This window comes from Schistocerca gregaria, chromosome 8 (assembly GCF_023897955.1).
Source record: "Schistocerca gregaria isolate iqSchGreg1 chromosome 8, iqSchGreg1.2, whole genome shotgun sequence".
Lineage (NCBI taxonomy): Eukaryota > Metazoa > Arthropoda > Insecta > Orthoptera > Acrididae > Schistocerca > Schistocerca gregaria.
Genome location: NC_064927.1, coordinates 134,803,229 through 134,816,568, shown reverse-complemented (window position 1 = coordinate 134,816,568; position 13,340 = coordinate 134,803,229). Strand labels below are relative to the sequence as shown.

General features: G+C 42.5%; 1 protein-coding gene across 1 annotated transcript in view; it reads right to left on the bottom strand.

Moving 5' to 3' along the window:
- LOC126285324 (protein yellow-like) overlaps positions 1 to 11,717 on the bottom strand; it is a 66,686-nt gene extending 54,969 nt beyond the window's left edge. Inside the window, exon 1 of the mRNA XM_049984627.1 lies at positions 11,634 to 11,717. Coding sequence (XP_049840584.1) covers positions 11,634 to 11,649 — 16 coding nt within the window. The 5' untranslated portion in view covers positions 11,650 to 11,717. The remainder of the gene's footprint in view (positions 1 to 11,633) is intronic.
- Positions 11,718 to 13,340: the final 1,623 nt, after the last annotated feature.

The following is a 13,340-nucleotide window of genomic DNA, read 5'->3' as shown; positions in this document are numbered from 1 at the left end:
TCATTTGAGTTGTGGTGAGGACATTGCATATGGACAAATGAATGCTGTGCGCTGTATGTTGCAGTGATCACATCGTTATGGTTACACTTTCACTTGGATGTTGAGAGAAAACTGGTAGACTGGTGTAAGCCCTGTTGTTCTTTTCTAAAACCTAAAGTAATAGCATGAAAGACGTACTGCAAGGGATCTTACTGCTTCAGACAAAATACATCCAAAATACAGGTACTTGTTTTGAAGCCCAAGTACCGCTTCAACTCTTGTAGCGTACATCTATGACTATCATTCATCATATTTTAAAGGACACTCCTAGTCGCTGAAAACATTCTTCTCTATTTCGTGCTATTCGCTTTATTTGTGGAAATTTTGACATAGTTATCTCCATAGACGTCTAATATTTTCTTTCTTGCCTGGCCCCTCGCCCGCCATTGGTTATCTTTCTCAAAATGCCGTTATGGTCCAAAGCTCAATTGTAAATGAGAGGAAGGAGTAAAAGAAAGAAAAATAAGGGCAACGACTTCATTGGCGGATGAGTGTATCAGTCTCAATAGCAGAGAAAGTGGAAAAAAATTTCTTACCACTGATGCGGTGCCACAAGTATCGCCAACACGCAGAAGACACCGGCTATCAAACTTAATTGTGACATAATGGGCGCGGCCGGGATAGCTTGAATGGTAGTAAACTGCAATGTTGAACGCAACGCGACACCACCACGTTGTTTCCGAAGTATAGCAATCACCGAGAGTGCAGATCTTTCACCGTGTGATTTATTTCCATTTCGCTTTCCAAAAGCGATAAAAAATATTCATCAGCATTCTTTATAGTCTCCATAAGTGGATTCGTCTGCCTTGGAAGTGTTCGTGAACGACCTTTAGCAACAAGACATGCCGTGTATCCTCCTGTAGTAGGTTTCAAATAATGTACCGGTGCATGTAAGTTCGAGATGACTGCTTTCAGGAGACAAAGTTTTTAACGGTTGGCATTGCTTCTAATAACTTTCAGTGAATTCACTTCACAGACAATACCATTCCGACCATAGTGGTTTGCTCTATTTAAACGAGGCTCCCACAAGTCTGTCCCTTAGAGTAATTAATGGGTGTTGTAGTAGGACATTCATTAGTTGCCGGTGTTTGCCGTAAAGAGCTATCGGGCGCAGCCATCTGCGAGCGCCAAGCGTGCGCCTCTGAACGTGACCAAGGTGTGGCAGGAGCGTCCTTGAGAATTCGCCGTCCGCTCTCCCTTTCACTTTAGCTTGATCGACACGAAATGAACGCCCGGCGAATCTAGATGTACGTTCAAGGTCGTAATTATAGCCACGCACAGGAAAGAATGTCACCCCACGGTCAGGTTTAACAGCATTCTAAGTCAAAAACAAATGCTACGCTTTCCCGAGAACGTCACGCTGCTGTAGTAATATGGTTGAGTCCCTACAGCAACTGTAAACATCTGCTTTATTATTTGTAGTGCTCCTCTACAGCGCTGTTACGAGAAAAGGTGTCGTTATTTGCCATTTCTTTACTCAGACATTGATCTGTTGAGAAACAACAGCGAGAGTCTAAAATAATCAACTTAACTATACAAACATTAAAGTTTAGGGAGAACAAATAAAAATTCATTTAATGGATGCAGTATAGATAGTTCCGTCAGAGATGACAAATGATTTGGGCAATCACATCAATGGAGTGGATAGTGTCTTCAAAACAGACTATAAAATAAACATCAATAAAAATAAAGAAAATGATAGTGTAGTCAAATCAACCGAGACGATGTTGAGGGAATTAGGTCAGGAAATAAGGCAATTAATTCGTTTGCAAGTTTTACTTGCAGAATATTAAAATAACTGACTAGTGCCGTAGGGAAGAGGATATAAAATGTAAATAGGCAACAGCAAGTAAAGCTTTGCTGAAAAAAGATGGAGCAGGTGGACATAATTGAACTGACGGTGTTTTGAGTACTGTAATGCGGGCTGAATACATTGCAAAATTATGAATGTTCATTAATCGCTGTTATTGCGGAGTATGCCGGAAAAACAATAGCTCCCCTTTATGTCATGGAGTTAAAATATCGTGCTGTAAGCATTCAGAATGTTAAATGTCTCCTTTGACGTCAGTATGTTCTGTCTGCCTTGCTCCAAATGTAAAACGGGTCTCGGTGTGCAAATAGAAAATTCATGTGCAACATGTGAAAAGATGTTTTCTTGCTAACTATTACAGATATTTTCTCTACCAACATGGACAATGCTTTGACAAAACGACTAATTAAATATTTTGTACGGAGTGTCCTACAGTATTGTGCTGAAATGTGGACACTGAGGAAGAAAGACAAGCAACGCTGGAGGCTTTTGAAATGTGGACACGGCGGACGATAGCAGGAATAAGTTCGAAAGAAAGAGTGAACGTCAAAGAGGACTGAGAAGAGTGGGAGAGCAAAGAAATTACTGGATTTGATGAAAATGAGGAAAAGAAAGTGGATGAGGCAAATAAAAGAAAGAAGGAGAGCCTTAAAAAGGCAGTCTTAGAGGGATATATCTAAGGGAAGAGGAGGTGAGGGAGGAAGAGATTTCATATCCCGGATGACGTGACGGACGGCAGCGCATAGAGTGGCATTAAGAAGGAAGCAAAGGATGGCAGGAAATGGAGACACAAAGTACCTGCTAATTTAGCGGAAAACTGATGATTACAGTTAATACACAGCTGCTGCAAAAATCGGTCACCATAAGAAATTTACAATTTAGTTACTCTCACGATCTGTGACGGGATAACCCCCAACTGTGCCTCTTAATTACCGTCCATTACAATCCTACGCCACGTAGCAGTATTTTGAAAAAGTAGCACGTGAAGTTTTATTAGCGGTTTCCTTCCCAGATGAGCTGCAATTTCTCGCAGTATTCCCAAAACGGTACTCTACTGATTACGCTTTCACTGCAACTGTCGTTGCATAATCATACCTTTTTCCGCGCACTGTCTCTCCTCGTAAGTGCACGATGAAACTTGTACGGGTCTCATATGTTAAGTCCGTAATTAACAGATGCTAAAATTTTATAGTCTGAAGTATTTCGTTTAACAGCGTAGCACCTGCGATAACACTTAGATGGATTTATGGTAGCCAAAACACTAGCGTGGGTAAGACATGAATCTGCAACTCCATTGCTTTGTTGTTCGTTTATTAATTTCTGCAGTGGAATAGAGCCTTTCAGTTCTCGTAAAATGGTTCCTGTGCTCACCACTCATTAAAATAACGTATCAGACTGATCTGCTGCAGGTCTGCAGTGCCTGGTAGAAGGTATCTGGACACCCCTCTATATTGGGGCATTGACAACTAGATATCACTAGGTGCAGACAGGCCAATATAAAAGACGGGCAGTTTTGTGCTATAGGTACAGAAGCAGTAATAGTAGAATAGATCGAACGTGGACTAGCCATTCGATGTCACCTGAGTAATAGATCCATCACGGACATTTCAACTCTTCTAAAGCTGCCCATCTTGAGTGTTGGTGGTGTGATTGTGAAGCGGGAACACGAAGGAACACCCATATATAAACTGAGAACAGGCAGACCTCATCTGCTTACAAATTGGGATTGTCGAACATTGCGGATGGTAGTTGTAAAAAATCGAGTGTAATCAGCACAAGAAATCACTCTTGAGTTCCAAAGCGTTACCAGCAGTTCATGCAGCCCAATGACTGTGCGTAGGGAGTTTAAAGACTTGCATAGAATGGCCGAACAGCTCCTTATAAGCTACACATTTCTATAGTCAGTGCGAAAAGACGCTTGAGGTGACGTAAAGACCGACGCTACTGGACAATCGATGATTGAAAACGACTGCTTTGGAATGATGCATCACATTACAGCTTGCAGCAATCCGGTGGAAGGGTTTGAGTTTGGCGAACACGCGGTGAACGTTACCTGCCATCACGTGTAGTGTCAACAGCGAAGTACGGAGGAGGTGGTGTTACGTTATGAGGGGTGTTTTGCGTGTTTGCGGTGTGATTCTGGTATTGTGCTGAACAAAACGCTAAATGCGGACGGATGTGAAGACTTTGGAGACGATTACCGTTTGTATCAGCGTGACAGCGCACTCTGTCCCTAAGCAACGTGTGTGAGGCAATGTTTTGTGGCCTGTAAGGGGCTGAGATGGCCAAGTCACGCCCTCACCCAACAGAAAACCTTTGGGATGATTTAGAACGTTCTCCTAGCTATAGACCTCAGCGTCCAACATCACTGCCTGATCTGTTTTCGGGCCCTGGGCTGCCGTTTCTCTACAAACATTTTTCAAACACCTCATTGGCTGTGTCCCCGGCAGAGTTCAAGCCATCGTAAAGACGAAGGGTTGACACACCCCAAACAATGCCCACATACGTATGTCCGGATACTTTTGATCAGCCAAGATATTCATCTACCCTGAGCAGTGTGTTCACATAGCTGAGCCACCGAACCACAGGCTGCAGTCCGCAGCTCGTGGTCTCGTGGTCGCGTTCTCGCTTCCCGAGCACGGATCCCGAGTTCGATTCCCGGCGGAGTAAAGGATTTTCACCTGGATCGAGATGACTGGGTGTTTGTGTTGCCCTCACTATTTCATCATGGTTCATGAAAGTGGCGAGTTTGGACTGAGCTAAGTTTGGGGATTTGTACGGGCGCTGATAACCACGCAGTTGACTGCTCAACATACCTAACATCATCATCATCATCATCATCACAGGCTGTAATTGTTAGGGCGCTGCACACGTTCGAGAGAGCAGGAGTTCAGATCTCCGTCCGCCCATCCAGATATAGGTTCTGTGTCGCTATCCCGTTTCTTGTACACCGACGAAACAATACAGGAAGTTAAAGATAATGTTGAAAGATGAATAAAACTGAAAAGGAGCAGACATTGTCTTCCTGATTGGGTGTAAGAAGGACTTAAAAGATATGTTTTAAGGAATGGACAAGATACATAGCACAGAATATGACTTAAGGGTAAATAAAAGAATGACGAAGTAATGAAAGTAATTAGGAGTTGTAAAAGCAGAATAACGACTTTTTGTGAAACATCGAAACGGACGAAGTGAATCAGTTCTGCCACACTATCTAATCAAAAGTATCCGTATATCTATTAGTAGACATTAATGTGGGGTGTAACCACATTTCTTCTCTATGACGACTAGAACTCTCCTGGTTACACTTTCAATTATGTGTCTGAATGTCTGTGGGGGGAGTGGCAGGCAGTTCTTCCTCATGAGCCGAAACCAGAGATACCATTGGTGTCGGAGGCTGGAGTCTGAAGTCGGCGTTTAAACTCATCCTAAAGGTGTTCCACTGGACTCAGCTTTACAAATTTAGCGTTCTCTTAAGAGCAATGAAGGGTCCACATTCTAACCTCTAAAAACACTCCCATACCGTAACACCTCTTCTGCACTTCACCGTTGGTACTAAACAAGGTGACAGGTAATGTTCTCCGAACATTCTCAAAATCCAAACACTCCCGTCATTACCACAGAGTGTAGAGCCGTTCATCACTGCAAATCACTCGTTTCCAGCAATCCAGTTTCCAGTGGCGTCGCTCTCTACGTCACCTCAAGCGTTGTTTAGCATTGACAACAGAAATGTGTGACTGCTCGACCGCTTCACACCAGTGTTTTAAAATCCCTCCGCACAGTCACTGTACAAGCCTGATAGCACTTTGTGAATCACGAGTGATTCATCCCTCTCATTTTATGTGATTTTTTTACTACCGCCAGCCGTAATGCTCGATGGTCCCTGTCCCTCACTACATTTCTGTATTGTCGTGGTTTATCTCTGGATGTTCCTTTGCGTCTCCACTTCAGTCACATCACCAACAGGGTGGATCTGCTACTGAGGTGACATCTAATGACTAGTCCACTCTGGTAATCACTGAGCTCTCTTGACCGACCCATTTCCCTGTTACACCTTCTCTACTGACGACAGAGTACTTCCAGTCTCCTTTTACGCTGGCGCGTCCGCTTCTCGTGACACCTGGTGGTCAGTTCTGCATTACACAGCGAAATACGGATACTTTTGATCATTGTATCTAGGAGCCACAAGTAAACCATAAAGTTTTAATTATCACCTCAAAAAAATTAAGTTCCTCAATTTTTTTATTTTATTTTTATTTATTTATTTATTTATTTGTTTATTTTGTGCAAATATATATATGCAGCCCCACTATACACAGAAATCTTCCCGTCTCAATACCGTAGATCACCGCTAGAGGAGCTAAAACTAAATGCCGCTGTCCACTGCAAAAATCTATGCTGAACTTGTTAAAATTTTTCTGGACGCGCTGCCGCCTCATCTTAAAAACACTTCAATTGCTAAAAACACTATAAAAATAACTGAAGTTTCAGTCTTGTTGCCTTCCTCAGGGTCTGGACTATGCAGCTGCAACGAGGCCGAAACATCGGTAATTTTAGCATTTTTAGCAGTTTACGTATTTTATAAGAGGGCTGAATAGTACACCCAAGAGGATTTTAATGAGAATGACACCGACCGAAGGAACCTAAGCATTTTTAAATACATTTTGTGTTGGTGAAAGTATGCAACAATACACCAACAAAAAACACAGTGGTTAGGTGACGCAGAAGCATCCGGCGTGGTAATACGTGTCTGAATGACGAAGAACGAAGTGGCAGACGATTTGTCGGTGAAGATCCAAGAATAAAAAGACAGAGACTGAGGCCCAAGTCTCGCAGTCGAGACGGCAGTAGCAAAAATTAAAATCAGTCACGCATTAGTTTTCAGCATATCGCACGGCGTGCATTGAACGTGAGGAAGACTTCCTCCCACTAGGATCCGCCAGTGCGCACACCCACAATTCATTCTGTACTGGTTACCAAATTTTGGTACTTTAGCGCTTTCTTGTGCTATGGCGTCCAATGATTTCTTCCTCTTTCCTTGGACGAAAAAACCTTCCTTCAATGGTGTTTTCAGAACGTCGACGGAGTCAGTTTCGTGGAGCAGCGTTTCCTGCACACCCAAAATGCAGATTTCAACAACCGAGATCTCCGTCAAGTTGTCCATCGATGGGAAAAATTTGTCGCATTCAAGGAACGTTGCATACATGGAATATTCCTAACACGATCACCAAGCTTCAAGGTCAAGGCTTGATTTTTTCGAAGTGATACGACATTATGACCACTTTGTGTAATATCTCTCAAGGTGGCTTTAACTACCATGCTACTGCGTTCATTCTCTAGGACAGCAGGCCTTGTTTACATATGACACAAGCGGAAGACAAAATCCGAATTTCGGGAATCGAATTTAGCTGTCAGCTTTAGATGTGAGGCCAGAATCGTTTTCGCTGGCTCAATGAAAGCCAGTTTCCGGAACGCCTGTTGTCCTATGTTAGTGATGCAAGTAAATCAACTGCCCGTTTCGTCAGCGCGAATAAGTGTGGTTATCAGCACCTTCGCAATATTTCAATTAAGCAGAGAGTATGGTGTCTCTATGAATGTCGGTGAACGCGGAAGTAGAAGAAAGCGAAAGAACAGACTGTACAAGAAGGCATGTTTAAAAATCTTATTATATACCGCAGTTAATGCGTTCGAAACTGTTATATTAACCCAACTAGATTATGCACGTTGCACGAAATTGATCAATGGTAGAAGATTGTCGTACCCCAGGGTTTTGGGATTTAGAACGACTAAAATGAGTACAAGCAACCCATATTCCTGCGCCAAAAATTAGCGAATGGTTTATCCGTAGTCACTGTACGAGAGTAAATGCCATTAATAGAGATACTGGGTGTATCTGCTACAAATTAGCCAGCTGTGCAGTTCACGATTATTGCCAATCAGTTCAATTAATTCAGAAAATATATTATCGTGAACAAATGCAAAATAAGATGAAATGTGTAATTTCCTTCTCACTTAACACTCTTTCTTTCCCTTCACTCCAAATAAAATCGCTTCGTCCACGTTAATCAACGTTTTTAAGAGGAAGCAGAACGCTGGATACCCAAGCAAGTTTCAATTACGGCAGAATGTTTATATGAGGTGTGAATATCGACTGTGAGAGCTCGGACAACTACAATCGAGTTTCCAGAATCGATAATGGAGTGCTTACATGACCAACCATGTGTGGTGCTAGTCTACTTGCGTATGAAAACCAGATACATAAATGAAGCAGCAGACACTAAGCACTTTACCGAGATAGATAGAGCAATGGTTCAGGACCTTGTTCCGCAGATGGGAAGAATGGGGATTAGCTTCCATGTGATATCCCTAAATCACTTAAGAATACTGGAATGTTTCCCTAGAAAGCTACTGCCTGTTTCTCCTCCCTCCTCATGCAGTAGGTGCTTGTTTTCCTGTTCTCGTTGTCAAATCAATGTTAAGAACTCAATCATCCTTCTTTTCTTTACAAGCATTTCGTCCGGTTTACATTAGTTTGGACTACGACATCTGATAGAAAAACGTGATTCATAGCTCTCAGAGAAGAAGGCACATACCCCTCTGCGTACTCTTTCTATCTGTCAATAGATGATTGTGCGGCGTCTAATGTTATGAAGAAAATACTCCATTGCGCTTGCCAAGTTGATAGTTTTTCAAATATTTGTCTTTATCACAAGCAGAATGAGAATTAATGTGTCATTTAATATATAGAAAGTGTGCTAACGCCTAGACAAAGTGCGAGAGGTAATAAATAGATTGAAAAGTCGCGAAACGTGGACTATGGAAGTACTTTTCGGTGAAAAGCACATTAGAGGACTGAAAGTAGAAGTAGGTGGGGAAATTGTAGAGCGAGACGAAGACTAAAACATCTGGAAAAGGTTACTAAGGATGTAGAGATGAACGAAGGATGAGGAGATGAATAAATTAATGCAAAATATAACTTGGTGAGGTTTTGACTGTCAGACTAGTCTAAACAAGTAGGGTTCGATTCACGCTTGGTATGCAGATCTTCTGGCAGTCATCGTGACTTTCACCTTAATAATGCTGTGAGACTGTGAAAGATTTAGTTATTCTAGAGAGAAAAATATAGATTCCGCCATGAATACATGGGTAAGCCAATCAACGGCCAGAAGAAGGCAAGGGCACATCACTACCAATAGGATAATACATGGTAAGGCACTGTATTCAAATTCTTATTGACACTGTTACTTTGAAGATATTAGTCATTAAGAAGGAGATACAAATGGACAAAGTAGAGCGGACTTAACAGTTATAAAATGCAGGGAGCGCAAGGTTATCTTCAACATGATCGAAGTTATAACAGCTGAAGATCATGAAGCAGTAGTTGAGTAGGGTGTGAGACACGGTTGAGGGTTATCGCTCATGTTTTTCAATATGAAGATTGTGAGGGAAACCAATGAAAAATTGGTAAAGGGAATTAAAGATCACAGAAAAGACATTGCACTTCTCTCAAGAATTCAAAGTACTTGGAAAATCTGCGGAACGCATTGAACAGTGTCTTAAAAAGAGATTATAAAACTAACGTAAAAAAGTAATACTAGTGTAACGGAGTGCAGTTATTCTAAATCTATGAGAGACTTTGATAGAGAAATGGGACGTTCAAGGTAGCAGATAAGGTTTGCTATTTGGGCACCAAATAAAAGTGACGAACGCCGAGGTAGAGAAGATTTAAAATGGAAAACGTTTTTAGAGAGACACTTGTTAACATTGGGTATAAGAGTAAATGTTAGAAGTATTAGTTCTGAAGTTATTTGTTTGGAGTGTAGGGTTGTACGGAAATGAGACGTGGTCGATAAACAGTTCGGACAATAAGCGAAGCTTATGTGCTAAAGATTAGATGGTTCAAAATGGTTCAAATGGCTCTGAGCACTATGGGACTTAACATCTGAGGTCATGTCCCCTAGAACTTAGACCTACTTAAACCTAACTAACCTAAGAACATCACACACATCCATGGCCGAGGCAGGATTCGAACTTGCGACCGTAGCGGTAACGCGGTTCCAGACTGAAGCGCCTAGAAGCGCTCGGCCACAGAGGCCAGCAAGTAATGAGGAAACACTGAATCAAACTGAGGAGAAAAGTAACTTATGGCACAACTTAACTAAAAGAAGCTTTCAGCTGATAGGAGACATGAGGCATCAAAAAATCGTGAAAAACTTTTCGATGGTGTTAAGCCACAATCACACAATACTTTCTAAAAGAGTAAACCGCCATTTGCCTGCGTATTATTATATTTATCTTTTGTATTGTCCAGATTTCGGCTCTTATGCCATTATCAAGTACAATGTTACAAGTTGTTAGAGCATTATTAAATTATATTGTAATATCTCTTTATATTCGATGAATTCTACCCTTGAGTGACGTTTACTAATTTTCTATCTTCATGCACAATCCATGCGCAAAGTAGTTTCATACAATAGCTATGCCATGAGAGCATAATTATTCTTTGTAGTACTCTCTCTGGTGGTTGTTAGAAAAAAGCTTCCGAGATTGCCTTCGTGCTGATTAGCCTGAATATTGTTTGAAGAAGTGTAATCTGAATATTGAGATTTATGACAAAAGATAAGTAATACGAAATTGTTCGATTAAAAAGGATATATATATATATATATATATATATATATATATATATATATATATAAAGTAATACGAAATTGTTCGATTAAAAAATATTGCTCCCCCATACAAAAGGTGTGTAACAATTTACATTATTTGACATTTGAGAATTAATTATATTCATCGATATATTGCGTGGTTTTTAATCAAAAGGGAACTTCCGAAAGACTGGATACGAGCCTGCATTTAATAATCCAAGATCTCCATTACTTCTTCGGAAGGTTAAACTTCATCAAAGCCAAATATCCGCTTGATCTGAGGTCTCCCGACTGATTATACAAGGCTCCCAAAAATACGAGGCATTTTATATGTACAGATTAGCAGACTGCCGCAAAGCACCAGCCTGCAGAGAAGAAGAATCATCGCCTGATTTCATTATAACAAGTAAAATTTCTGAATCATTTTGAGTGACTGAGTTATGACTGTGTTTCCTAATATGAATGATTGATTGCTCGAACGAATTGAGAACTACATAACTACATAATTACATAGATAGGAGGAAAAATTACAATATCTACTAAGGCAGCCGAAAGCATGTAACAAGGCCAGCATATGTCTATAAGATGTAACTCGTGCCAGCGTTTTTTACCTGCTTTGGATGGTCTTAACAGACATGACTTAATAATGGTTCAAATGGCTCTGAGCACTATGGGACTTAACATCTGAGGTCATCACTACCGTAGAACTTAGAACTACTGAAACCTAACTAACTTAAGGATATCAGACACATCCATGTCCGAGGAAGAATTCGATCCTGCGACAGTAGCGGTCGCATGATTCCAGACCGAAGCGCCTAGAACCGCTCGGCCACAACGGCCGGCCCACTTAATAATGGTCTAAATCCTTTTGCATTCTACTTTATAATGGCATAAAGGCCGAAATCTGAATAGTACAAAAGATAAATATAACAGTACACAGTCAAATGGCGGTTCACTCTTTAAAAGAATCGTTAGTCTGACAATGAAGGGAAGTTTGTTGGTGGAGAGGGAAGGGGTGGCACGGTTAAAAATTGTAGAGGAAAACCAAAGCTTAATGGAAGTAAGATGAAGAGCCTCGGACAGGGCAGAGCTGTGTGAGGCCAGTCTCCGTGCTGAGACGCGCTGGAACTCACCTGGAGAAGGCGCCATGGCGAGGAGCGCGGCGTGAGTGCGTCTGAGGGCGGCGGCCGGCTTTTGTAGCTCTGCGCGGCCGGCGGGCGTCTGCCCCTCCAGAGGCCGCAGCATGGCGCCGCACACCGCTGATTGGTCAGCGCAGTCCCGCAGCTCGCACCGCTGCGAATTCAGCTCGCGGCTTTCCGGGACACTACCTTCACCTCCGTGTCGGCACACATGTACGGAAGTTCGACTAAAGTGTGGGGACACTGCGAAAAATACATACTTGAACATACACTACTGGCCATTAAAATTGCTGCACCAAGAAGAAATGAGGATCATAAACGGGTATTCATTGGACAAATATATTATACTAGAACTGACATCTGATTACATTTTCACGCAGTAATAACGGCGTAATAACGGCCGTAATAACGGCCTTGATACGCCTGGGCATTAAGTCAAACAGAGCTTGGAGGCGTGTACAGGTACAGCTGCCCATGCAGCTTCAACACGATACCGCAGTTCATCAAGAGTAGTGAATGGCGTGTTGTGACGAGCCAGTTGCTCGGCCACCATTGCCCAGACGTTTTCAATTGGTGAGAGATCTGGAGAATCTCATGGCCAGAGCAGCAGTTGAACATTTTCTGTATCGAGAAAGGTCCGTACAGGACCTGCAACATGCGGTCGTTTCGCAGGGATCGAATGAAGGGTAGAGCCACGGGTTGTAGCACATCTGAAATGTAACGTCCACTGTTCAAAGTGCCGCCATTGTTAACAAGAGGTGACCGAGACGTGTAACCAATGGCATCCCGTACCATCACGCCGGGTGATACGCCAGTATGGCGATGACGAATACATGCTTCCAATGTGCGTTCACCGCGATGTCGCCAAACACGAATGGGACCATCATCATGCTGTAAACAGAACCTGGATTCATCCGAAAAAAATGACGTTTTGCCATTCGTGCACCCAGGTTCGTTGTAGTGTACACCATCGCAGGCGCTCCTGTCTGTGATGCAGCGTCAAGGGTAACCGCAGCCATGGTCTCCGAGCTGATAGTCCACGCTGCTGCAAAGGTCGTCGAACTGTTCGTGCAAATCGTTGTTGTCTTTCAAACGTCCCCATCTGTTGACTCAATGATCGAGACGTAGCTGCACGATCCGTTATAGTCATGCGGATAAGATGCCTGTCATCTCGATTGTTAGTGATACGAAGCCGTTGGGATCCAGCACGGCGTTCCGTATTACCCTCCTGAACCCACCGATTCCATATTCTGCTAACAGTCATTGGATTTCGACCAACGCTAGCAGCAATCTCGCGATACGATAACCCGAAAGCGCTTTAGGCTACAATCTGACCTTTATCAAAGTCGTAAACGTGATGGTACTCATTTCTCCTCCTTACACGAGACATCACAACAACGTTTCACCAGGCAACCGCGGTCAACTGCTGTTTGTGTATGAGAAATCGGTTGGAAACTTTCCTTATGTCAGCACGTTGTAGGTGTCGCCACCGGCGCCAACCTTGTGTGAATCCTCTGAAAAGCTAATCGTTTGCATATCACGACATATCGGTTAAATTTCGCGTCTGTAGTGGGTCATCTTCCTTGTGTAGCAATTTTAATAGCCAGTACTGTAGATATAGATAGTAGCCAAGCCTGAAAGTTGCGTCGTTGTATTTGATCACCAAAGCCACGTGTGCAATATCCTCAATACGTTCCAAGT